The sequence below is a fragment of the Pseudorasbora parva genome, chromosome 14 (genome assembly GCF_024679245.1).
Source record: "Pseudorasbora parva isolate DD20220531a chromosome 14, ASM2467924v1, whole genome shotgun sequence".
NCBI classification, from domain to species: Eukaryota; Metazoa; Chordata; class Actinopteri; order Cypriniformes; family Gobionidae; genus Pseudorasbora; species Pseudorasbora parva.
Window position 1 is genome coordinate 1,868,352 of NC_090185.1, and position 25,784 is coordinate 1,894,135.

At 41.7% G+C, this 25,784-nt stretch overlaps 2 protein-coding genes across 2 annotated transcripts; both read right to left on the minus strand.

Moving 5' to 3' along the window:
- Positions 1-87: 87 nt before the first annotated feature.
- On the minus strand, positions 88-5,856 carry LOC137040785 (GTPase IMAP family member 4-like). Its single transcript, XM_067416557.1, has 2 exons — positions 5,310-5,856; positions 88-740 (listed from the first exon to the last, which is right to left on the minus strand). The coding sequence occupies exons 1-2, from the start codon at positions 5,854-5,856 to the stop codon at positions 88-90; spliced, it is 1,200 nt and encodes a 399-aa protein (XP_067272658.1).
- Positions 5,857-6,409: 553 nt separating this feature from the next.
- LOC137040786 (GTPase IMAP family member 7-like) lies at positions 6,410-10,143 on the minus strand. Its single transcript, XM_067416558.1, has 3 exons — positions 10,017-10,143; positions 7,072-7,799; positions 6,410-6,562 (listed from the first exon to the last, which is right to left on the minus strand). The coding sequence occupies exons 1-3, from the start codon at positions 10,141-10,143 to the stop codon at positions 6,410-6,412; spliced, it is 1,008 nt and encodes a 335-aa protein (XP_067272659.1).
- Between the last annotated feature and the right edge of the window lie 15,641 nt (positions 10,144-25,784).

Here is a 25,784-nt window from a genome sequence, read left to right on the forward strand (position 1 = left end):
TAATCCGATGATTTCTTCTGAACTCTGCATGTAATGTTATAGTTTTATCTCACAAATCTGTGTAGACTTGAGCAATCATGAAAAGTGTCAGATTTTCTGATCATTACCTTTAGACTGAAACCACGTCTCTAGTGAATGGATTCTCTTCTTCATTTCTTCAAATTTCTGCAGTTTTTCCATCTGTGCATCCCATAATGTCTCTGTGGAGAAACAAACTCCACTATTTGCCTGAACCATCTGCTTCAGTTCCTCTATCAACACGGACACGTGTGTGTTTGGGCCAATGAGAAGATGCCGTCCTCCAAAACTCTCAATGACAGACTGTAGTTCTTCATTTAGATCTGCTGTCTGATGATCTGGATTCTGGTATATGAGGATCATGAGGTGTTTGTTGATTCTTGAGCTGAATATTCTCTGGATCTTCTCCATTTCTGCTCTGTCTTCATTATTAAGTGGACCATCAGGAATAATGTTGATGAAAACATGAACTCCAGGATCACACAGAGACACACAGCGGAGCGACTGACGCATCACTTCCTCCTCGGAGAGCTGAGAGTTAATCAGAGCTGGAAGCTCCACCAGAGAGATCAGACGTCCATGAAGATCCACGTCTCTCCTCACACACTCTGAGCTGAGCTCTGATCCGCTCTCGCTCTGGTTCAGGATCAGGTTTGATATGAAGGATTTTAATCTTCTGTCACTCCCACACAGAGCCAGATTCAGCTTCACACCCTCTGGAACTGAAAAAGGAAAAAACTAGTTTAACAATGAGGTTTTTAAGCATTCACATCATGTCGGAATAACTCTAGTCACAATTTAGTACTGTAATTTATTAGTTTCGCACCAGTAAAAACATTTCATGTCTTTGCTGAAAGCATACCCATCTGCCGGAAACACGTACATGCTAGAAATTGAACTGACACCTTTTTTTTCACACAACATGCAAACGTGTTGGAAGTGTTTCCAGGCAAAATACAATAGGAAAAGATGTTTATGCGTCATTTTGACATGAATACATTACATTTTAATGTTTGAAAGTCTTTAGGTTTTGACAGAAATGCAGATATAACTGTGATTTAAATAAATAATAATTATCGATTTTCAAATATTCCACGTCAATATAGAACAAAATAATCAGTTTTTTGTATTTACCTTTTGTGGGAATTTAATCCCGCTTACACCCTTGTTTAATTTAGTACCAACGGTACGTCTTACGTCACCCAAGAATTATAATCAGTTCTAGGATCCCTATCAGATTCGATATATAAAGAACGGGCCAATGGCCAGGGGGTGCGAGATTTGCATCTTGTGCTCTGCTTTGCACCGCGGGTATTAACAGAAGACGAATGCAGTGCACTTTTGGTTTTTCACTGAGGAGCAGATCTAGTGACTTGGTGCAGTGATGGTACAGCAACTGTGGCGACGGGATGGACATCTCCATTCCCTCCTTCAGAGAACGAGGGTTACCATACATAACTGAGACTTTCCCTTTCAGCCCTTTCAACAAAAATATGTGGCCATCAAAACATACAAACTCAAACTGCGATAAACAGACAGTTTCTATGTTTAGAAACATATAATAATATATTCTCCTGTGTTGGTGTAGGTTTATAAATTTAATTACCTTCAAAATATGATGAAAAGCATTGCATTCCCAGATGAACGTTATAAGCGACCCAAACGCAGCATATTTAGAGATGGAGTTTGAAACGCTTCACTCATGTCAATGATAACTGCTCATGTGGAGCATAATATTTATGTAAATAAATATTATACCCGCAGCCAAAGTGCATATACTTATTTAGTTTGAATGGCAGTTTTTGTGCTCCACTATTGTACTTTCTTTAGCGAAAGCAGTGACATAAATGAAAACCAGCAGCTGATCGGACAGATGCACAGACCCAAGTCACATATATCCAATCACCTGCTTTTTTATGTTTCTAATGGGCCAATGAGTGTCTTTTTTGTTTGTTTGTGCTGAAGTAAATACATAGTTTTAATTAAAAGTCTAGCCATTAATCTAGGGCCGTTAATCCGCACCTGATCGTGTGACCTTAGAAAACGGTCTAATAATGCGCTTCATGGATTCTCATTCGTGGAATGAGCCGCTTTCGGTATTTTGCCAGTTAATTGACACAGGGAAATTGGAATTGAGGATTTTTTAAATCAATTACTCTGATTGAATCAAAGAATCGTTACAGCCCTAGCTCAATGTATTATTAAACACATCCCACAATTTAGCAACAGTTGAGACAACAATCACAGATTGTGCTGATCCTGACCTTTAGTTTTGTGCTTTAGGGAGGAACGAAAGCTGTGAACACCACTGTGAAGGGAAGGACGTTGCACAAGACGAAACACAGGACGTTTATAATGGTTTTACCTCATATCTTCTTTGTATAATCCTTGGAAGCCAAAATCAAATTAGATTAATGTCACAGGACTAATGCGTAACCAGACTAGTTCTCTTGGCCATCTTTACTCATTAAGTGTAAGTGCATGCTGTAGCTCTGCATGAGATCTGAGATCAATTCTGCGGTCTTTCAGAATTGATCTGAAATCGGGGCTCATTTAATACCGGGTTTAGGCCCTGTCCACACGAACACGGGTATTTTCAAAACCGCAGCTTTTTACATTTACATTTACATTACATTTTATCATTTAGCAGACGCTTTTATCCAAAGCAACTTACAAAAAAGGGGAGAGTAATAGAAGCAACGGAACAGACAAGGCCAAAAACCTGTAAGAGCTGTAAGAAATCTCAATTAATTAGCACAATACACAACAATTTTTTTTTTTTTTTTAAAGACAGACATCTACAACAAAAACTCACGTCCGCAAAGTGCCGAACACTGGATTTTGATAGCTAAGATAGCTACAACCCATTAGGACTAAGGCTGTTGCCCCAGCTGTTGTCGTTAATGCAGATTCAGTGGCCCAATGGGTTGGTTTTGTATTCTAGCTAAACGCGCAGCAATAGCCATCTACAACAAAAACTCACGTACGCAATATACAGAACACTGGATTCTGATAGTTATGATAACTATGTAACATACCCGCCTGAAGGGACAAATCCGGATGAGAGACGTAGATATGATCCAGGAGTGTGCGCTTTTGGTCGTTGCTGTGGTGATCAGTAAGTGCTATTCTGTATTGGTCAAGTGCAAATGGAAAAGATGTGTCTTAAGATGTTTTTTAAGAATGGCTACAGACTCGGCAGCACGAATTGAGATCGGCAGGTCATTCCACCAGGTGGGAACGGTCCAGGAAAATGTCCGTGAGAGCGATTTCATGCCTCTTTGGGATGGAACCACGAGGCGCCGCTCACTCGCAGAACGCAAGCTTCTGGAGGGTGTGTAAGTCTGAGCAAGTGAATTTAGGTATATTGGTGCAGAGCCAGAGGTTGTTTTGTAGGCGATAACTAGTGCCTTGAATTTGATGCGAGCAGCCATTGGCAACCAGTGCAGTTTGATGAAGAGAGGCGTAACATGCGCTCTCTTCGGCTCATTAAAGACCACTCTCGCCGCTGCATTCTGGGTCCGCTGCAAGGGTTTGATAGTGCATGCTGGAAGCCCAGCCAGAAGAGCATTACAATAGTCCAGTCTGGAGAGAACAAGAGCTTGAACCAGGAGTTGTGCAGCCTGTTCTGATAGGAAGGGTCTAATCTTTCTAATGTTGTATAAAGCAAATCTGCAGGACCGGGCTGTTGCAGTAATGTGGTCAGTGAAGTTTAACTGGTCATCAATCACAACTCCAAGGTTTCTTGCTGTCCTTGATGGAGTTATGGTCGATGAACCAAGCTGAATGGAGAAATTTTGATGAAGTGCTGGGTTGGTTGAGAAAACAAGTAATTCTGTCTTTGCAAGATTGAGTTTAAGATGATGCTCTTTCATCCAGTCAGAAATGTCTGTCAGACAGGCAGCGATACGAACACTGACTGTAGGATCATCTGGTTGAAATGAGAAGTAGAGTTGAGTGTCATCCGCATAGCAGTGATAGGAGAAGCCGTGTTTCTGAATGACAGAACCTAATGATGACATGTAGATGGAGAAGAGAAGTGGTCCAAGGACTGAGCCCTGGGGAACCCCAGTAGCTAGATTATGAGACTTAGACACTACACCTCTCCATGACACCCTGTAGGACCTACCAGAGAGGTAAGACCTGAACCACTGGAGAGCAGATCCTGAGATCCCCGTCCTCTTAAGTGTTGACAGGAGGATCTGGTGGTTAACTGTGTCAAAAGCAGCAGACAGATCCAGCAGAATGAGCACTGAGGATTTGGAAGCTGCTTTTGCCAGTCTCAGTGCCTCAGTTACCGAGAGCAAGGCAGTCTCAGTCGAATGGCCGCTTTTGAAGCCGGATTGGTTGTTGTCTAGGAGATTGTCCCGTTCAAGTGCCTGTAGGCTTTTTCTACGCGGTTTGGCTGTTCGTCCACACGCAAACGCTGTATCCGGTTACTCAAACCAGACTTTTTTGAAAACTCCGGCCAGGGTGAAGATTTTTAGAAACTCCGGTTACAGCGTTGTCGTGTAGATGGTGAAACCGGAGATTTCGGTTTTTTTAATTGAAGTGCGCGCCGTTCTCTCCTTTGTTTGACGTCAGATTTTCCACATCTCCTTTTGATTTACGTGAGTCGATTCTATGCGGTGGACTCCACTAACAGCGCTTAACACACGTATATCCTACAGATGTTCAGTTATTTGTATTGCAGAACAAAGGTGCCAGAATGCAATAATACAAAATAGTAAAGCAAGTGTGAAGCTATTACAGTCCACTTCGGCCCTGCACCTGTGTATACAGTTACCTGTCACTGAGTCCAAAGCAAAGGAACTTGTAGAAGGGTTTCACTTGAGCCCATGGCATCCCTCAGTCAGCGCAATGTGCATCGGTGCAGTGAATGGGACCCATGTGGAAATCAGGCAGCCAATCATAGCGTAGTTTTGCGTTCTCATGTAGACAGATTTTTTTTAAAAACCGTGCTTGTGTGGACGCGATTGTTTTTTAAAACGGAGGAGGAAAAACTCCGGTAATAAAAATACCCGTGTACGTGTGGACTAGACCTTAGTTACCCATCCCTACTTTTAAGTAAGTTAGTAAGGTCTGGTGCTGCCTAGAGATCTTAGACTTTAGCCAGTCATTAATAGCAAATGATTCCATTTGTTCTCTTTGAAAAAGGTAGCTTGTCTATAAAAAGGGCATTAACTCATGTATGGTTCACCCAGTATGTACTGTACTATACATCATTTTTAAACTTATTACTGTAGTCTCACAAATATGCTTTATTCAGAAATATAAATGAATTCACTCACCCAGTGTCTTGATCTTCTTCTGTAACTCTTTGATTTCTTCATCTCTCACACTCAGTTTCTCCTCTAGTTCATGTCTGACTCTCTTCTCTGGAGCGCTTAAATACATCTGAAGTGAATAGGGTTCAACCTTCATGATGTCTATACCCTCTATTATCTTTGAGATCTGTCCGGAGTTTTTATTGTCCTTTATCCCCATCACATAGTACCAACTCCCATAGAGACTCACAAACCTCTGAGCTTCTGTGGATGACACAAAACCGGACACACTTTGGTCAACAGTGAGTTCAGCAGTGAAAAGCACCATGAAGTGCTCATTAGAGTAAAATATTCTCTTAATCTTCTCCATTTCTGCTTTGTCTTCATTAGTCAGTGAACCGACAGGAGTAATGAGGATGAAAAGATGAACTCCAGGATCACAGAGAATCAGACAGCGGAGAGTCTCCTGCATCACTTCCTCTTCTGAGAGCCGAGTGAGAGCTGGAAGCTCTATTAAGGTGATCGGCCGTCCATCGATTTTCACCTCTTTCTTCTCACACACTTTACTCATCACTTTCTGAGGTTTAGTTGGTTTCCCTCGAAGTATTTTAGATGCTGAAGTCTTGAGTGTTGTATTATATCCACACAGCACAATGTTCAGCTTTGTTTTTCCAGAAGTAGTCCCTGAAACAACATTTAGAAACAGTAGACTCAATTCAAATTACAATTCAGTCTTTAACGTTGTAGTTCACCCAAAACTGACAATTATATCATCATATACCCACATGTTAATATATACACTAATGATTGTCTTTTTTCCACTGAATACTAAACTCCAGGGTGCTTTTTTCACTCTACAAAAATGTGTACTAAAAAGTACACAAATTAATGTATGTTATGGTAACACTTTACAATACGGGTGCACTAATATGCGTGTATTCATGCTTAACTAATGCACAGATAATCATGAGTTAATGTGTGACTCATGGTGAACTAACCCATTTGTTAATGATTACTGCATCAGCAACTAATGAAGATTAAATGAAGATTACATATAATAAATAGATTAAGTAATCATTAAATAGTTATTATTGAATTTAATGGTGCAGTTTGGTCCAGATCCTTCAGCAGGTCTGCCTGTAGGCTTTCAGCTCAACCATAGCGTGCTGAGCCACACTGGCCTGACCTGCTGCTGCACATGCTCTGCCATTCCTGAACCACGAGGCACAGATGGCTGTCCCGAATCCCTTAAGAAGAGGCCGACGATTGCGAAGTTTCTGAATCGAAAAGCACTCACAGTGCACACAGACAGCCCATGCAAATAATACACATATTGTCTGTCATTGAGTGTCAGAAAATGCTGACACAGATGCACACATGCTCTTAATATACAATCATTGATGAACATCTTAGATTTTAATAAAGAAGAAAAAAAAACTATATGAGGGCGGATTACAACCTGGAACCTTTGACACGGTTTAACAAAAATTCTACCACCAGATTTAAAATATTATCAGCCGATCTACGTATTTATTCAATAATGCAAAAAATCCCTCTACTAATAATACATTTGACACAAATTAATGCAAATAATGTTTGCAAATAGTCCCAAAGGGATTATTTCTGAATTAGACCTAGAATTTTGTTCAGTTCTATTTCTTTATGCTTTATAATATATATAATATAATATTTTTTAAAGTCTCACAGTTTTGCTTTTCAATTTTCTCTGTCATTTCCAGTTTCTACTGCAATCTAGATATTAAAGGACAAAAATAGTAGAATATACATAGAGGTAATATTCAGGAAAAAAAGACAAACCTCTTCCATCACTTCCTGTTTTTGCGCTGTCATTGACTTCAGAATCCTCCTCTTTGTCGTCTTCTTGGACTGAACCTCCAGATCTGCTCAGATCTTCATCCACTGATGATCCATCTCCTCCATCCTCATACATGTTAGAGATGAGGAATTCTTTATTCTCATCCTTGAGCATCTTCTCTATCCTTCTGAACATCTCAGAGCGCCATCCTGGGCTTATTGCATCAAACTGAAGATGTCTTCCTCCACACTCCTTTATTAAATTATGAATAGCATTATTCATTACCATAGAAGCCCATTTGGATGTGCGTGTCTCTTCATCAGTGGTCAGCACTATAGTGTGTTTAATGGCCTTCTTACTGAAGAGGTTCAGCACAGTCTTCACTCTCTGTCTGTTCTCCTCTCTGAAGTCATTATACTGCAGTACGAGTGCGATCGCATGAGGTCCTGGAGCCGACAGAGATAAACACTCACTCACTCCCTCTGTGATCTGATGTTGTGTCAGATTTGGCTGGAGCAGATGAGGAGTGTTGATGACTGTGATTGGTCTCTTCTCCACCTCTCCACTGACTTTCTGAACGGGCTGCTGTGAATAAGATGAAGCTTCACTGTCAAACGCTGCTGTTCCCAGTATATTGTTTCCAACTCGACTGTTTTCTGATGTATTCTTTCCCAGCAGAACAATCTTCAGACCACTCACTGGAAAAGAACAGAGAATTGGGTTGTCATGTTTTGTAGAAACTTTCCATTGACATGTTTTTTTTTCAGACGTTTTAATACTTAGGCCTATTTTCATTGTTTTACGCATTTTTGATTTTGATAGACCGTGTAGAACTTTACTCTTTTGCAATATTACTCTTATCCAATTTTGCTTGCTCTTTTTTCACATACAGCAATGTAAATGTTGTCATAAGTGGCAGGGCCGCAGTGCAATCGTGAACATGAGAGAGATGGTGTGCAAAGCTGTAGTGGCTCGTTCTTGTGTAAAGGTAATCTAGGGCTGCATTATCAACCGAATTTAAGCTGGAATCGTGAATTGGCTCAGCATTATGGACTATGTTCTAAATAAAATATTTATATGTAAAATATCTGGGGACCCACTGTCCTGCAGATTTTATTTCCAGCCTGCTTCAGCAAACCTGCCTGTGTATTTTCAACAAGTGATCCTGAAGATCTTGATTAGCTTCAGTTGTTTTTGATGAGGGATGGAGCTAAACTCAGGAGGACAGTTGGTCCCCAGGAGCAGGGTTAAAGATCTCTGATGTAAAGATTATGCCATTTTCTTTCCATTATGAACATGCATTGTTCTTGTATAAATACATTATATGTCTGGTGGAGCACAAATAGACCATATATTGAAGTAATCGTGTGCTTTGTTTTCATGTTCCTTCAGTTAATGTCCTTCATCTGTGTTTTATTCTGCTACAGTGGCGTCTGGATGAGGGAGCCCTAGAATGTCATAGTGTCACTTTCTGTGTGAGGGTGCCCTCTGTACTCTCGCTAAAGCTCACGAAACCATATTTTGTGTAGGTATTTCAAAGGTTTGTATGCAAAAAAAAGTTTACTCATTATGTTATAATGAGTTGGATTCACAAGCAGGCAGATTTCAGCCAGTGAACGAGCACCAAACCGCTGCTCTTGATTGTGGATTCTGCGCTTGCGTAAACCCCTCTGAAATACCATTACATTCATGTGCTCAGCAGACTGTGGTTGGATATGCTCAACACTACAAAATGGGTTGTAAACACAAACCTTTGCCGGTCTTCAGAACATAAACACAAATATGCAGGGGAGCAGTGTTTGGTGTTGAAAATAGCATTGGTTATTTGACATGCAGTGCGCCTGTGCCTATTGATTCCTGACCCACACCGCAAATGACAAAATGAATATTTTCAAAACACTTCATTAAATGTTATCGGTCCACCCGTACACACCCGCGTGCATGACTCTAAGGTTGGGTCCTCTTTAAAAGAACCGAACTCAGACCCCTTTAAGTGGACCAAGAGGTGAACCAAGTGAAAAAGGACCCATGTATGCAATACTACATACAGGTCATTCTCAAAAAATTTGCATATTGTGATAAAGTTCATTATTTTCCATAATGTAATGATAAAAAATAAACTTTCATATATTTTAGAGTCATTGCACACCAACTGAAATATTTCAGGTCTTTTATTGTTTTAATACTGATGATTTTGGCATACAGCTCATGAAAACCCAAAAATGAACTGAGGTTTTATGGAGGCCCAGGATGCTTCGATAGCGGCCTTAAGCTCATCCAGAGTGTTGGGTCTTGCTTCTCTCAACTTTCTCTTCACAATATCCCACAGATTCTCTATGGGGTTCAGGTCAGGAGAATTGGCAGGCCAATTGAGCACAGTAATACTACTTACACTGGCCCTCATTTATCAATCTTTCGTAGAAACGGGCGTATATGTTGACGTAAGATTATGCTTACACTCCTCTCACCGCCTAATTTATGAAGCTGTGCGTACCTCTGCAATTTAGGTGTACGCAATACCTGCCCTTGATAAATGCCATGGCTGAAAAAGGTTGTCAATAGAATAACACGCCCCTATATATTCAAGGCTCCGCCTCCCCCACACCCTCATTTTACGCCTGGAGTCAGAAGTTTCTGAGTTCGCTGTGGGCCATTCATGTCCCTGGTGTGCGCAACCATGTAGCAGACAAGCTGTCACAAGCTGCGCTTTCGGGAAAGTGGCGGCTCCACCCCCAGGTGGTCCATCACCTTGGCTTACCAAACACAAGTTGTGCCCTGTCCGCTCAGGGTGCGAGCGCATTCAGCTAGAAGTGTTGCATCCTCCTGGGCGCTGGCACGTGGTGCCTCACTGTCAGACATCTGTAGAGCTGTGGGCTGGGAGACACCCAACATGTTTGCTAGGTTCTATAGCCTACGTGTAAAGCCGGTCTCCTCCTGGGTTCTCTTGTCAGCTTGCTGTGCCTTGGCGCTTACATTCTCCAGAAGCAAACTCTGTGAGTCCTCCACCGCCCTCGGTGCCGGGCATGGCAGAGCGTCCGGCATCAGGCCTCTTGCCGCTGAATCCTTGAGACTGTATTTAGCTTGGGCTATGTGAGTGACCCTGCGGGGATCCCACATATTTTTTCACGGTTGCTCCTCTCAGAAGCCTGTGTCTTTCCCTTGGGAGAACCCTTCCTTCTGAGGGATGGAGCCCCCTCACAGCGGCGGGCTACAGCTCAGCTCTGTACTCCACATAAATCCCTCGGGGTACGATGTGGGTCCCACAGTGGCCCTTTCCACCAGGGCACGCTTTCCCGGTATTATCTAATAGTCACTGAGTGGGTCATGCAGAACAGCAGTGATGGACTTCACTGTGTGAGCCTCGTCTCATCAGTTAAGAGAGCTCAGGAGGCTCACACAGGGCACTGGAAGGGGGCTGAGTCCATGGCGCTTTGGTAGGGATTCTTATTTGTCGGTACTCCGACGTGGCGTAGAGAGTGACCGACTGAATGGAAACGTCTCGGTTACGTATGTAACAATCGTTCCCTGAAGGATGGAACAAAGAAGCCACATCCCATTGCCATGTCCTGCCAGTCTACCTCCTCGGCTCTTCAGCAAAAAAGATATTTTGATGCAATCACCTGTGTCTCATTTATACCCGCATTGCGTGGCATGAGCACCTGGTGCAATCATTGCATGCATAAAGAATAATTTTGAGCCAAAGCCTTTGCTGATGGAATATGGTTTCTAAGATTGACCTGGCTTCAGCGTACCAGCAGGTTCTTCTTGATGACGAGTCTACTAACCATCAATACACACAGGGGATTATTTGGCGACATTAGACTAACATTTGGTGTGCACCCTCAATCTTTCAAAGAATTATGGAGAACATCAAAGATCTTGTTGTCATTTACTTCAACCTTTTTTGGAATTCTTCAGCTGAACACTTTGACCAAGCCACTTTTAATGCAGACCAGGTTGCATATGCATGCAGGCGGCAGTGGCTCAGTGGTTCATGTAGGTTGTCTACAAACCAGAAGGTTGGTGGTTCAATCCCCGGTTCCACTTGACCAAGTGTCGAAGTGTCCATGAGCAAGACACCTAACCCCGGCTGCTCCCGACGAGCTGGATGGCGCCTTACATGGCTGACATCGCCGTCGGTGTATGAATGGGTGAATGCGAGGCAAAAATGTAAAGCGCTTTGGATAAAAGCGCTATATAAATGCAGTCCATTTACCATGCAGTCCATGTGTGACATGTAGAGATAAGGTATTTCAAAGAGGGTTAGTCAATGGATGTCTATGAAAGTTTATCAATCACGCGGATATTAATTGTCTGCAGCAAGAGTATACGTGCTCTAGGGACAAAGGTGAAAGGAGGGACATGCTGTCGAAAGCCCTTGCTGCTTAGAGGGATCATGGTGCTGAAGATAGTGAGTGGCTGCCCGAAACGGTAGTGCTGGTATGATGTAAGATCCAGTGGGACGGAGAGCTTGCTGCCCTGGGGTGAGTGGGGTGAGTGCCATCCGAGAGGGAGTGGAGTCGCCGCAATTTGCCATGGGGCGGAGCCTGCTGCCGTCCACCATGATGGGAAGAGCAGGGGCAGAGGAGGATTGAGCCATCCACTGAGCAGAGGCCAGTACCATCCCATGGCACTTCGAAGAAGAGCCTCTCGGCTGGCTGAGGATCGTGCAGCAGTGTGTCTGGGAACCAGAACAAGATTTTTTTTCACTCTCCCCTCTGTCGCTTTTTTGTACTTCCGTCTCCTTTTCTTTCGTCTCAATTTCCCCCCGGGCCAAGAGCTGTGAGAGCGTCATGAGGCCAGTGACCTGATTGCAAATGAGCGCCCCACCTGTCTGGTAACCTTTCACGCAGGAGCTACAGAAGCATGTATAAATCAAGCACTAGCATGCAGATCCTTCTACACACATCTGTGAAAGAATGGGTCGCTCTCAGGAGCTCAGTGAACTCAAGTGTGGTACCGTGATAGGTTGCCACCTGTGCAATAAGTCCATTCCTGACATTTCCTCACTACTGACCTCAACCCGATAGAACACCTTTGGGGTGAATTAGAGAGGAGACTGCAAGCCAGGCCTTCTCATCCAACATCAGTGCCTGACCTCACAAATGCGCTTCTAGAAAAATGGTCAAAGATTTCCATAAACATACTCCTAAACCTTGAGGAAAGCCTTTCCAGAAGAGCTGAAGCTGTTATAGCTGCAAAGGGTGGGCCAACTCCATTTTAAACCCTATGGATTGAGAATGGGATGGCATTGAAGCTCATGTTCATGTGAAGGCAGGCATCCCAAAACTATATATAGTGTACATGGGTGGCCTAAAGTGGATGCAGATCTGGAGCAGGTTTGCAGAGTCTGTGGGTCATGTCAGATGGAACAAAGGCACTACGTCAAGTTCCTTTACAGTCGTTGGAAACGACTGCACATAGACTTTGCTGGTCTGTTTCTAGGACACATTTATGATGCATTAAATGGGTTGAGGTGTTATCTCACAACAAATTGCTATTAACAAGTCAATAAGTTGCAAAAATAAAACTTTTTGTCTTTGTCTTGTCTTCAGCCTTCTCCCTTGTGATGCATTCAACCCTCATTGCCAAGTGAATTCCATCCAAGTTATTCTTCTCTTGCTGATTGAAAGAACACGAATAATCATTATTCACCATCATCACTGTGCTCTCTGGGCCGAATCTGACCAAAAAAAGTATTAGCTATAACAAGACTTTAAAAAGTCAGATTTTATAAGGTCATTATAAAAATGGGAGAAAGAAAGTGTGCATGCCTGAAATTGCCCATGAGTGTTAACTGGAGCAATCTGAAATAAAAGCTTTTGAATGCAATTTCAGCATCATAGAAAACATTCATGTGACTGTGATTCATGTGACATTTAAAAATCTTGACATTTAAAGATTTTTAAATGTGAATGTGCAAGCCTGCAAGCAGTTTTTAAGATTTATAACGCCATTCAGGCCTCCCAATTACTTGCTACATCTGCAATAAAAAGTCTATGGGAGGAAGAATTAGAGTCCGAGATTTCAATTGAATTTAGGGGTGGATAGCCTGTAAGAGATTAATAGATGTTTTATCTATAAACTCCAGACATTGCCTCATCCAGTTCAAAATCTTGCATAGACTACACTACAAAATTAGACTATTTCTAGGTATCTCTCCAAAATGTGACAAATGTAGGGCAGCTGATGCAGTCCTGCTTCACAGCTATGCATTATGTCTCAGTCTTCAAGACTTTTGGCGCAAGGTTTTTGATGTCTTCTCTGAAACCACTAATCAATTTATTGAACTATTGAGTTTCTAATTGTGACTGGCGTTTCAAAACACAAGCTCGGTTTGTCAAAGTCACAACAACAATTTATCTCCTATGGACATTTAACAGCCAAAAAGCTTATTTTAACATTCTGGAAAAACAAATTGCCGCCTCCTTTCCAGCTTTAGCTTGAGGAACAAATACACTTCATCTAGAATGTATACAGCTCTTTTTAAGGAATAAGAGACAACAGTTTGCTAACAATTGGGAACACTTTATTAAGTATTTAGGGGAAGGAGGCCAAGGGGACCTGGAGGAAAGGGACGTTGACTTAATTTGAGTTGGATCTAAGATCCATTCCATTGTTGCCCTTAGCTGTTATGAATATTTTTTTATCATTATTTTTTTTTTTTCCCTATCTTGTACGCATCAGGCAGGCAGACGGATGGGTAGGTGCGTTGGAGATTTTGTTTGCATGTACTTAGGTGGCATGTGCATGTATAGGAACCTTATCTATGTATTTATGTGTACATATGTATGTACTATTTATACATGCACTCTAAAAAATAATTATTAGTAAATATCACAGTTAAACATTAACTTTATTAACTTAAAGGGGGGGTGAAACACTCAGTTTCAGTCAGTGTCATGTCAATCTTGAGTACCTATAGAGTAGCATTGCATCCTGCATATCTCCGAAAAGTCTTTATTTTTTTAATAATTATATAAGAAAGATGCGCTGTTCCGAGTCTTTCCGAAAAAAGCCGAGCGGGTGGGGGCGTGTCGTGTGAGCGGAGCTAAATAATGACGTGTGCAGCAGCGCGCTGTGTGTTGAGTCGAGTGCGTCGTAAAGCTGTGTCATCCCTAACAGCGGGAAAAAAACTTTATTCAAAATAAAAATATGGCTTTTAATCAGATACAGCCATACATCTATGATCCGGAATCAGACCCAGAGGCTGCAGTTGAACAGGAGCAGCAGCAAAAACGACTAGAGCAGGACGTCTCTATGTGGTACAAGTTATACACTATATAATATGCTTAGCGGCTTGTGTTATTTACATATTTATACTTGAATTATATCGTCGTATTTTTGTCTTTGAAGGTGTACATGTGGGAAGTGCAGTTGTGCACGTGTGTTTGTGTGTTTACGCGTGGTTTGTGTAGACAGTAAGCGGACTAAAAAAAACACAGACATTTGAAGCAGTCTCACTCACCCTTCTAACGTTGGGACTGCTCCACCCTTCAGCATTAGGCGATTGGGAAAATCCGGCGTCGAGCTGGGCCTTGTTTATGAAACAGTCGGCACCGAAATGCAGCGAACAGATATAAACATTCGCGCAACTCAGTTGCTGATCCGGAAAAGCAAATTACATCCACTGTTGCCTTAACGCGGGGTTTTGGGGAATCTGTGCAGGACTGTCTTGGTCTGGCAACCAAAAACGCACTTTTTTGGTGACATTGTTATGTGCACATCACCTGTCCAGCATCCTACGAGCCAGCGCTTTGATGGGCGTAGGCTGTTGCTTTCGCTCTCTCCCTCGCTCTCTCTCACGCGCTTCCGGTAGAATTGTCCGTAAGGCCCATACAAGGAAATTCCGCCCCCATTAACGTCAAAGGGGACGCATGATCTCAAAAAACTTGCCGAAACTTATGACTAACCGGAAGTAGTATTTTTGACAAAGAAATACTCCCATCAAACGCCCACCTTAACTTTTGAAACTTTGTCTATGTTTAGTATGGGATTCCAAGTCTTTAACAGTGTAAAAAGATCAGTATGCATGAAACAGCATTTCACCCCCCCTTTAATAAAATCTCTAAATATAATTTTTTTGATGTTTTGAATTGAACATGCCAAAATAATTGACAACAAATCCAAGTAAATTTTGTCTAAAATTTACAGTAATATATTTTTTTTACAGTAATATAAAATTTCACAAAAAGAATTTAGTTTTTGAATAACCAATTATTAATACTTAATATATTTCTGAAAATGTTATCAAAATATTTGAGAATGGAGAAATTAAATCAATCTCTTTCAAGATCCACAAATATTACTTAATTCAAATCAAGATTATTCATATTTATTTTACACTGAAGGAATTGAGTAAATTTACTCGATTAAAACAATGCTCCCCGATGTGACGACGACTCGATGGTTGAGTGAGGGCCAGCTGTTTGAATTCTCTTCAGTCTTCAGAACAGTTCTTCCTTCTCAGCATTGCAGAATTGGTGCATTTCCTCTATGAAATTTAGGTTTGTGTGTTTTATTTTATCTATAAAATCATTACTGTGCTTACTGTAAAAGGAATTTTTACAGGTGGAGGCCACTGACATTTTTTCCCCAACTCTTCTTTTCTGACTGTTTTGCACCATTTTTGCATTTGGCAAGGGTCAGTGTCACTACTGGTAGCATGAGGCAATACCTGGACCCTACAGAGGTTGCACAGACAGTCCAACTCCTCCAGCAGGGATGGAAAATAACTTTTTTGTCCACCGACAATGTGAATCTGCATGTTAAAATTAATACTACAAGCTCTGCAATACTTAAGCAGTTTATTTAATCTTAAGTCTCAATTAAATACTGATATACCCATCTCGGGACTTGGCTGCGAAGCCAGTGCTGGAGCGGTCTCATATAAAGCAACCCGAGCAGCATTGCTGCAGCTGCGGATGCCATATGCCCCAGGAGCCTCTGAAATAATTTCAGTGGAACCGCATTCTTGCCCTCGACCTGACGAAGACAAGCCAGCAGAGACTGTACACGCTTGCTCGTAAGCTGCGCACACATAGCGACTGAGTAGATTTCCATACCAAGAAAAGAGATCCTTTGCACTGGGAAGAGTTTGCTCTTTTCCCAGTTGACCCGAAGGCCTAAATGAGCGAGGTGCTGGAGCACCAGGTCCCTGTGTTTGCATACCTGATCTCGAGAGTGACTCAGAATCAGCCAGTCAGCGAGATACGAACGATACGAACTCCTAGCTGCCTGAGTTGCACAAGGGCTGCCTCGACGAATTTCCTGAAGACGCGAGGAAACAGGGCTTACCCGAATGGGAGAACCGTGTACTGATATGCCTGTTCCTCGAAGGCAAACTGTAGAAACGGTCGAGGAAGAATGGAACATAAAAGTACACGTCCTTCAGGTCGATCGCTGTAAACCAATCTAGTGGACGAAATACATTCAAAAATGCGTTTGGCTGTCAACATCTTGATTGGAAGCCTGTGAAGGGTTCGGTTCAAGACCTGCAGGTCCAGGATTGGACGTAACCCACTGCCTTTCTTGGGTACAATGAAGTAAGGGCTGTAAAAGCTGGACTTCATCTCGGCCGAAAGGATGATCTCGATGGCACCCTTCGCCAGTAGGGTGTCGATTTTGTTGCAATATTGTCCTGTAAACACTGTGAAGCTGCATTGAAACAATTGTCGTTGTAAAAGCGCTATATAAATAAAGTTTATTGATTGATTGATTGATTGATTGATTGATTGATTGATTGATCTCCGCATGCATGACAAAGGCATTGCCACCCACCATGATATAGCGGAAACCCGAAACCGGGGAGGAGACCGTGCAAATTGAATCGCATAGCCGAGTGAGCCAGCTGGACAGTCTGGGGAGCTCTAGCCAGGCCCCCAGAAACTGAACCAGCACGGTCATGCGAGCCACAGGCGTAACCGCGATGGGGAAGCAAACTGGAATGATTGGCTGAGGCATGGGAGCATCCCTGCGTGTGGGCAGGGTCGAATTCTGCACCCTGACAGAAGAGACCAGGGAAAGACCAGCATTCCATGGGGGTCTTAACTGATAGGGGGCTGGCGACAGAAGGGACTGAGAGTGGCGAGGCATCGCACACTGCCAGTCACGCCCTCTTGGGGCTTGGAGGTGAATGAGTCAGTTCTCTTTTTGACCAAGGATAGGGTGCCACAGACCTTTTTTTTAAGCCAGTGGCAGGTTTTTTTTTTTTTTTGCCTCCAATTTGTTTACGAGGTAAGTGTCCACTGTATCCTTCCTGTCACTGTGCTTTACAGGCAGTGGCAATCGCAATAACACATCAGTATTTCCATGGTCATTAGCACTTCTATATTGAATTGTATAGTTATGTCCAACTAGCAGAAGAGCCGACCTCTGAAGTCTTGCAGCAGCCATGGATGGAGTTGCTTTGTTCGGATGGAGTATGGTGGTAAGTGGATGATGGTCTGTAAGTAATGTGAAGGGACGTCCATATAAATAAGTATGGAACTTCCTTACTCCAATAGAGTTCGGGACGCAAAGGCTATGGGTCTTTCTTGCCCATCCGGCATCATGTGTGAAAGTACATCTCCCACCCCATAAGGTGAAGCACCATAGGCCGATTTATATAGCGCTATTCTAGGCACTCAAAGTGCTTTACATAGAAGGGGGAATATCCTCAACCACCACCAATGTGCAGCATCCACCTGGATGATACGACGGCAGCCACATTGTGCCAGAACGCTCACCACACACCAGCTGATTGGTGGAGAGGAGACAGAGTGATGAAGCCAATCAGTGTATGGGGATTATTAGGCCATGATGGACAGAGGCCAATGGGCAAACTTGGCCAGGCTGTCGGGGTTACACCCCTACTCTTTATCGAAGGACATCCTGGGATTTTTAATGACCACAGAAAGTCAGGACCTCGGTTTAATGTCTCATCCGAAAGACGGTGATCTTTGACACTATAGTGTCCCCATTACTATACTGGGGCGTTAGGACCCACACAGACCACAGGGTGAGCACCCCCTGCTGGCCTCACTAACTCCTCTACCAGCAGCTCCTGGTTCTCCCAGTTGGTCTCCCATCCAGGTACTGACCAGTCTCAGCCCTGCTTAGCTTCAGGGGGAAACCAGTCATGGTGATATGGCTGCTGGTCTTCTCTCTTTTAACATGAAGCCCGCATTTCTCCAGCCTTCTCAGCACAGCCTCCAGGTTAGACAGGTGATGAACATCGCCTTTTCCTGTGACCAGGAAATCATCCAAAAAACAATGTACAAACAGCACCCCTTCCAGCACTTGTTCCATGACTCATTGTAATATCGATGGAGCAGAAGTGATGCCGAAGGGTAATCTGTTGTATGCAAACATTCCCTTGTGAGTCCTGATTGTCAGATATTTGTCACGTTTAACACAAAGAAAACTGGTGCAAGGACGCAAGTGCAGAAAAATGATAATTTATAAAATAAAACATAAATTCAAAACAAAACCCACGAGGGGGCAACTAGAAATGACAAAACTAACTGAAAACATACCAAAGTGGGAACATGGGGAAAATGGGAGACGTAGAAATCACAACATCCAACAAAGACTGACAAACACAAGGAGCTTATAAAAGGGAACAAATGAGACAGGGAACGAGGGAATACAGGTGGGGCAAATTAAACCAATTATGAGATAACATGGGGGGAAGGATCAAACAATGATAGAAGCACAATGGCCATACTGACAAAACCCACATATGCACACAAGACAGCACAGGCATGTGACAATATTTAGATGAATCTTCATGCACAGGAATCTGCAAGTAAGCATGTGAAAGGTCTAGTTTGCTAAATCTTTGTCCCCCAGCCAGTGAAGCAAATAAATATTCAATTCAGGGTAATGGATAATGTTCTGCACACAGAGCTGGGTTTACCATTATTTTGAAATCACCACAGATCCTAACATTGCCACCCTTTTTAATTACAGCAACAATTGGGGTTTCCCATTCACTGAATCACACAGGTGAGATGATTCCTTGTTTCAGCAAGTGATCAATTTCTTCCTCCACCTTGGGTCTGATGGCATACGGTACCACTTGTGCTTGGAAAAATCTTGGTTGGGCTCCCGGTTTTTCAGATTTAAGGCAGCTGTATACCCATTGAATGTTCCTAAATCTTCTCTGAGTACTTTGGCATACATTTTTTAGAAGATTATCCAATGTCCCTTCATTAACTTGATGCACTGCCTTTACAGTTTTGATCTCACGCCAGTCTAGACGAATTCTCCGAAGCCATTCTCATATTTCCTGGTGGTATATAAGGATTGTATAACATAATTGTGTAATAAACGTATTGGCTTAAAATAAATGGGGCTATCAGTTGGTGTAAATCAATTCTTTGGTCATAATAGGCAGGAGGGGCAACATCAAAATGATTATATTATTATTATCATCATCATCATATATTATTCTAAAACTGAAAATTGGATGGATTTAACTGGGCAGAGGCCAAGATTCGAACCGCTTCCTGAACCAATCAGGTGAAAGCAGACCCTTCTCAGCGCTCCAGAGAGGACAAGTGAATGTAATTTGTGCCTAATGGGTGGAGCTAGAATATCCAATCACACGCTACCCAAAACGCTATCCCTCCACCCCATTGGACCTCCAGAGAGGAGGAGCTGGATGTCATTTGACTCTACAGTGAGAGGCTACCACTTGTTTTCAACCGCTTCTGCAACGAATGCCTACTGGAAATGAAACCAACTGCGGTTGTGGGAGCACTTGCTTAAAATTGCTTGCAGTCTGTGTTCTTCCAAATTAATTTTATAGTAAGTAACGAAATGCTTTAGGGTATAAGCGGCGAGATGAAGCCTCATGAAGCATTGAAGCTTTTCAGCAAAATGGTTCACAAAAGGGTTCATTTCTTGAGGCTTCATTTCAAACACTCGTCGAAGAGTGTAAGACAAACAGATATATTACCGATGGGCTGATGTGATCTGTGAAACACTGGATTTTGCACCAGTTAAGGCTTAAAAAGACTATGTAGATAAATATAGTGTGTATTTTCTGTTGGTATATAATGACTGTATAACATAACTTCTGTAATAAACGTATTGGCTTAAAATAAATGGGGCTATCAGATGTGTGTAAATCAATTACTTGGTCATAATAGGCAGGAGGGGCAACATCAAAATTATTCTATTATTATTATCATCATCAAATATCATTCTAAAACTGAAAACTGGCTGGGTTTAACTGGGCAGAGGGCAAGATTCGAACCGCTTCATGAACCAATCAGGCGCAAGCGAGGCTTCAGACGTTATCAGTGACGTCATTGGTCTAAAGCAATACAAGCTTTGAGAGATGTGCTTCAATGAAAGCTTTCCGGGATGTCTCAACACACACCCGAAGAAACGGTAAAAGTATACTTTTTATTTTAAAAAAATGTGTGGAAATAAGTAAAAGTTGACAGAAAAATAAAAATTTATTTTTTAATAAAAAAATAAAAAAAAAAGCACACTCTCAAAAATACTCAAGTACTATAACTAGGTAACACTACACCACTTAATATTTCATAAATAGTTCATAAATCACTGGGGAAACTTTGCTGCAAATATGTGTGTCTGTTGATTCATACCTGAACTCGACGCCATTTCAACACCAACAGATTGAACTCAAAACCGAAAGAGAAAAGCTGAGAGTCAAGATCTCATCTGAGCCACGCCTGCAGAGGTTGGAAAAAAAAAGTGATTCTGTATTTATTTCAGCGAATTAGCATTTATTTAGTGAACTTTGCACCAATTCATTATTTATTTTTTTAAATGCAGTTCCTTCTTTGGTTATTTTGATTACTATAAGCATATACAAACTCATTTTCATTATTAAAAATTCTCAATTCCCATTTTAAACAAGAAGAGAGAAGTGAAATAATGCATAAACCATTGCCTAATTTTGGCTAATATTTCATAAATACTACAAAATATTTGTGCCTGTTGGTTCTTACCTGAACTTGATGCCATTTCAACACCAACAGCTTGAACTCAAAAACGAAAGAAAGATGCTGAAAGACAAGATCTTATAGTGTTGCCAGGGGTGGAGCTAGGGGGCCTAAGCTTGGCCAACCCTTTGGCCACTCCGCTCACAACTGCTGTGTATCTTTTATTTATTTAAAAAAAATTGACAAGAATTTTTATTTATTTAAACTCAGAACCGTCTCTTTAATACCACAAAATAACGTTAGACTGAGCTTCAGGACAACAGTGAATGGCGAACAGTATACTATAGACTACATCAATGTTTCTTGTTTTACATTTTACAGTTGAAATATGTTGAAATAACAAAGATTTCTGTGCCACCCCAGAATGGTCGCTGACCCCTGCCCGGCCACCCCTAAAAAAATATCCTGCCTCCGCCAGTGTTGCCAACTCTCGCAAGGCAAAGAAGAAACCACAGCTTCCAAAACAAGCCCAATATTATTATAGTATGTATTATCCAATGTTAGCAATTTATTTAAAGTGAAAATAAGATTTAAAAAAAAAGTTATTTAATAATATCTATCTAGTCCATTTCAACTGGCCAGTTGCTCTCCCACACACTCCCCACACACACTTTCCACACACACGTCATGTGACATACAGTAGGTACAGTCTGGAGTAGAAACTTGAAGCTCCCAAAGCCGGTTCTCCAGTCAGAATGTCCTTATTATCGATGTCACTGTGTAACGACTGAGGTTAGGGTTGACTCTTTGCCCAGCCTTCCTCATGGACAGGCCATGATTTATCACATGGTCCACCAGAGTAGCCCTGATGCCATCTGATACACATCTCCACACTGGTCCTCGTCTTTGTCCTCCTCTTACGCTGACTCATTGTCTCCATGCTTGCAAAGTTCTCAAAATGTCTAACCTGAGGCCTATTTGTAGTGCTAAGGCTCAGACTGATTGGTGATGTTTTCTGTGCAAGTGTGTGTAAGTGCCTAGCCTACAATTGCCAGATGAGTTTTGTATTTTGAACAAAGCGTTTTCCCAATGATAACAGGTTTTGTTTTTGAACGAAGTGTCTAATGTAAGAATAAGTGTGTTACAGAATTGCAAACAAAGTGCAAAGCGCAAAGAAGTTTAGGCATTGATGCTTTTGTCTAAGCCATGGGTCTCAAACTCGCGGCCCGCGGGATGATATTTTGTGGCCTCTACTTGACATCAAAGATAGTGCGGCCCGCATGTTGCTCTCAAAAGCAACTTTTTGCTGAGTCATTGCGTGTGACACTTGCCATGCTTTTATTTTAAAAATGCAAGCTCAATTTGTGTGTGTGTGTGTGTGTGTGTGTGTGTGTGTGTGTGTGTGGGCTCAGCCCTCCATTGTGCAGTATAATTGGTTGACACCACGTGATTAACAGAACAGAATGAAACAAATGTCAAATGTGCGGTTTACAAAAATTCTACCACCAGACGATAAAGGATTTTGAGTGCTATCAGCAGATTTATGTATTTATTCACTAATGTGAAGAATCTCTGGACTAATATTATATTCCACACAAATTAATGCAAATATTGTTTGCAAATAGTCCCAAAATGATTATTTTCCAACTAGAATTAGACCCAACATTTAATTCACTGTTCTGTTTCTTTATGCTTTATAAAAAAATAATATTAAAAACATTTTCTAGTGACTGATCACATCTAAATTTTTCAGTTAGCCACATTGAATTTCTGTTAACTGATGCAATTTAATTCACAGAAATTCAATTTGGCCACAAAATTTAGATGTGATCAGGCACTAGAACATTTTCAATTGGAGACGTGATTTTTTATTATATTTTTTCAGTGCATTTCTGTCACGTCAGGCTGTTTCTGTTGGTTTTTTTGCACTTGTCACATGTTCTTTTGTCTCACCACTTGTTTGTCACCATCCCAGTCAGCAAATTTCCTTTGGCACTGATCTAAAATCTAATGGCCCTTATTTGGCCCATATGCAACTTTGAGTATTATTTAAAAGTCTTAACTTCCATGGTGAATAAAACACTCAACAACAAAACATTATTCACTCATTTACTTTTGACAAATGTTTACAGTTACTCAGAAAGCATTTATATTAATATAAATAACATTCAAAGAGTCGACTTAATTTTACACCAAATTTCAAGTGTGTATTATGCTCAACTAGTAATGAGAGCTAAAGTAGAACGGAGGGGAATCACAGTAACTTGCTAAAGATAACGAACAACAACTTCACAGAGAATGAAAGTCTGTTCGGGAAAAATCAGTGTTGGAAGTGTGTTGCTGGGACTCGACTGCACCTGCAATAAAAAGTTATGTTTAAATAATGTTAACAGCAATACAACCTAGAAGCTAGGTCTGCATGATTATGATTAAAATAAATGTTAAATTAAAGGGATAGTCAAAACAAAAATATAATTCTGTCATTTATTATATATATATATATATATATATATATATATATATATATATATATATATATATATATAATAATAATAATAGATTTTATTTATAATGCACTTTTCATTCCGAAGAATCTCAAAGTGCAACAAAGGGTGGGGGGGGGGGGGGATAACAACAAAAAATGAATAACAAGTAAAAATATAGAATACTACAAACAATCAACCAACACAGAAAACAGAACAGAAACAGAGCTGATGGTGAACAGAAACAGAGCTGATGGTGGAAGTCTCTGTTAGCTCCGCAGCACACTGTGGTCCACTCCATGTTTCAGATTTCTCCCAGCGGCAGTGACATCCCGATGACATCGCCGAGGGACGACAGCTGAAGACCAGATGATGGGTCTTCTTCATGATGATTCAAACGATGGGGATCGCTGCAGCACCATGCAGGAGGCAGAACATTCCTCCGGGCACTTCTGTGGACACACCGGGGCCGGCGCAGATGTCGCTCCACGGTCGCAATGCAGGACGGAACAGCGGCGCAGCCGAGAAGCAGAACATCCCAACATCATGCCGGACGCCGACGACGAGAGCCCGGATGACGCTAGCCCGGTGCAAACTTCAGCCACCATGCAGCTTAAGCCCAAGGGAGACCACCAGTGAGCACCCGCGGCGAGAAACATCAAATGTCCCCCAAACCAGAAACCAACCGCAGCAATTCAAACGTAAACATTAGAGAAGCGGTTGAAAACGGCGAAACGACGAACAACGTCCTCTCAGTGGCTGCCAGCAATCAGCAACAGCCCCAATTGTAGCTCTGACTGTTAGACTAGTCACAAACATAAGGAAATAAAATAAAATCTAAATCTAATAGTACATTAACATGATTTGTTGTGGGTGGAGAAGCGGCGAACAGACAACGCCAGCGTCCTCTCCCCCACGTTGCCTAGCAACTCATATATATATAATATATATATCAGTGGCGATTTCTTTAAGACTGCAAGGGAAGCTCGGCTTCCCTTATTATGTCACAAAATTAATGGTCAAATATGTACTATTATATTAACATTGTATTGACTAAAAATGCGTTAGAAAACGTTCATCTCAAAGACGAGTTCGTTCAGAATCAGTTACATATAGCAGGTCGGCTGACTCGATTTCCTTCTCATACATTCCCGCAGCGTCACAGTGCATTTCCCTATTGAAGCCCAGCGTCCATTGATTTCAATGGGGCTGCTTTAAACGGTTTTTTTCAGCGCTTCGAAACTGGACGGTCATTGGATAAGCGCTGCGATTATGTCCCGCCCACGGACGCTCAGCGTCTCTGGGGGTGAATGGGGAGTGGGCTGGCCCGGACGCTGAGCTTCTGCGTGATGATTGGAGGGTCTGCATCTCCTTTTGACTGACAGCGATTCTGTACTATAAGGAATCACTGAAGCTATTCGCGCTCAGTCCCATCGCGGATTTCTCAAGTTCAGCCGAAATAAAAACTTCTGCAACCTATTTCTTTGATATTTGCTTGGCGAAATTGCTTGATTTTTATCATACATTTCACACAATTATACACCACATTCCTTGTTTCAGTTTTACAGAGTTTAATATTTTTTTAGATCATTCATTCATTCACAGGGTTAAAGACCATTTTCTTGAAAAGAACGTAGGGCAGAATTTACTTTTAAATAAATAAGACAATTGGCCAAAAATGAGCTTCCCCTCTCTGACAGACCAGTAGCCGCCACTGATGTGTATATATATATATATATATCATACAAACTTTTCATTTGTAAAAAAACAAATTGCCACAGTAAAAGTTTACTCCCTAGTAAAGGACGTCATTAAAGTAATCATTAAAAGTCATTGTGCTTTAAGCAAAAAATAAACACATAAAAAAGGGTTAAATTACCTTTTATGTGTAAGTGCAAACAAAACACTCGAGCCACTTCACAAAGCTGAGGTTAAACCATTGTTCTGAAGATTAACAAATGTACGGGTCTGGAACAAACATGAGGGCGAGTAAATAACAGAATTTTTAGTTTAACCATCGCTTTAAGCTCATAGACGAGAACGAAAAAAAGTCATTCCCCTCAAAAGATCTCATGGCCACAACACACTCGCGTTCCCAAAAGTTACTATATGTCACGGCCGCAACAAAACTAAACCCGGGTGCACACTGTCAGGTTTATTATTATAGTCCTTCACGATTGTTCCTTGTCAGTCTGTACAAACATATTCAGTGCTGTAATGTCACACTGTGAGATCTGCATTGCCATTAAATTCAGACTGTACAATACTGCCCTACAAAACAAAAAGGCAGTAACTGCAT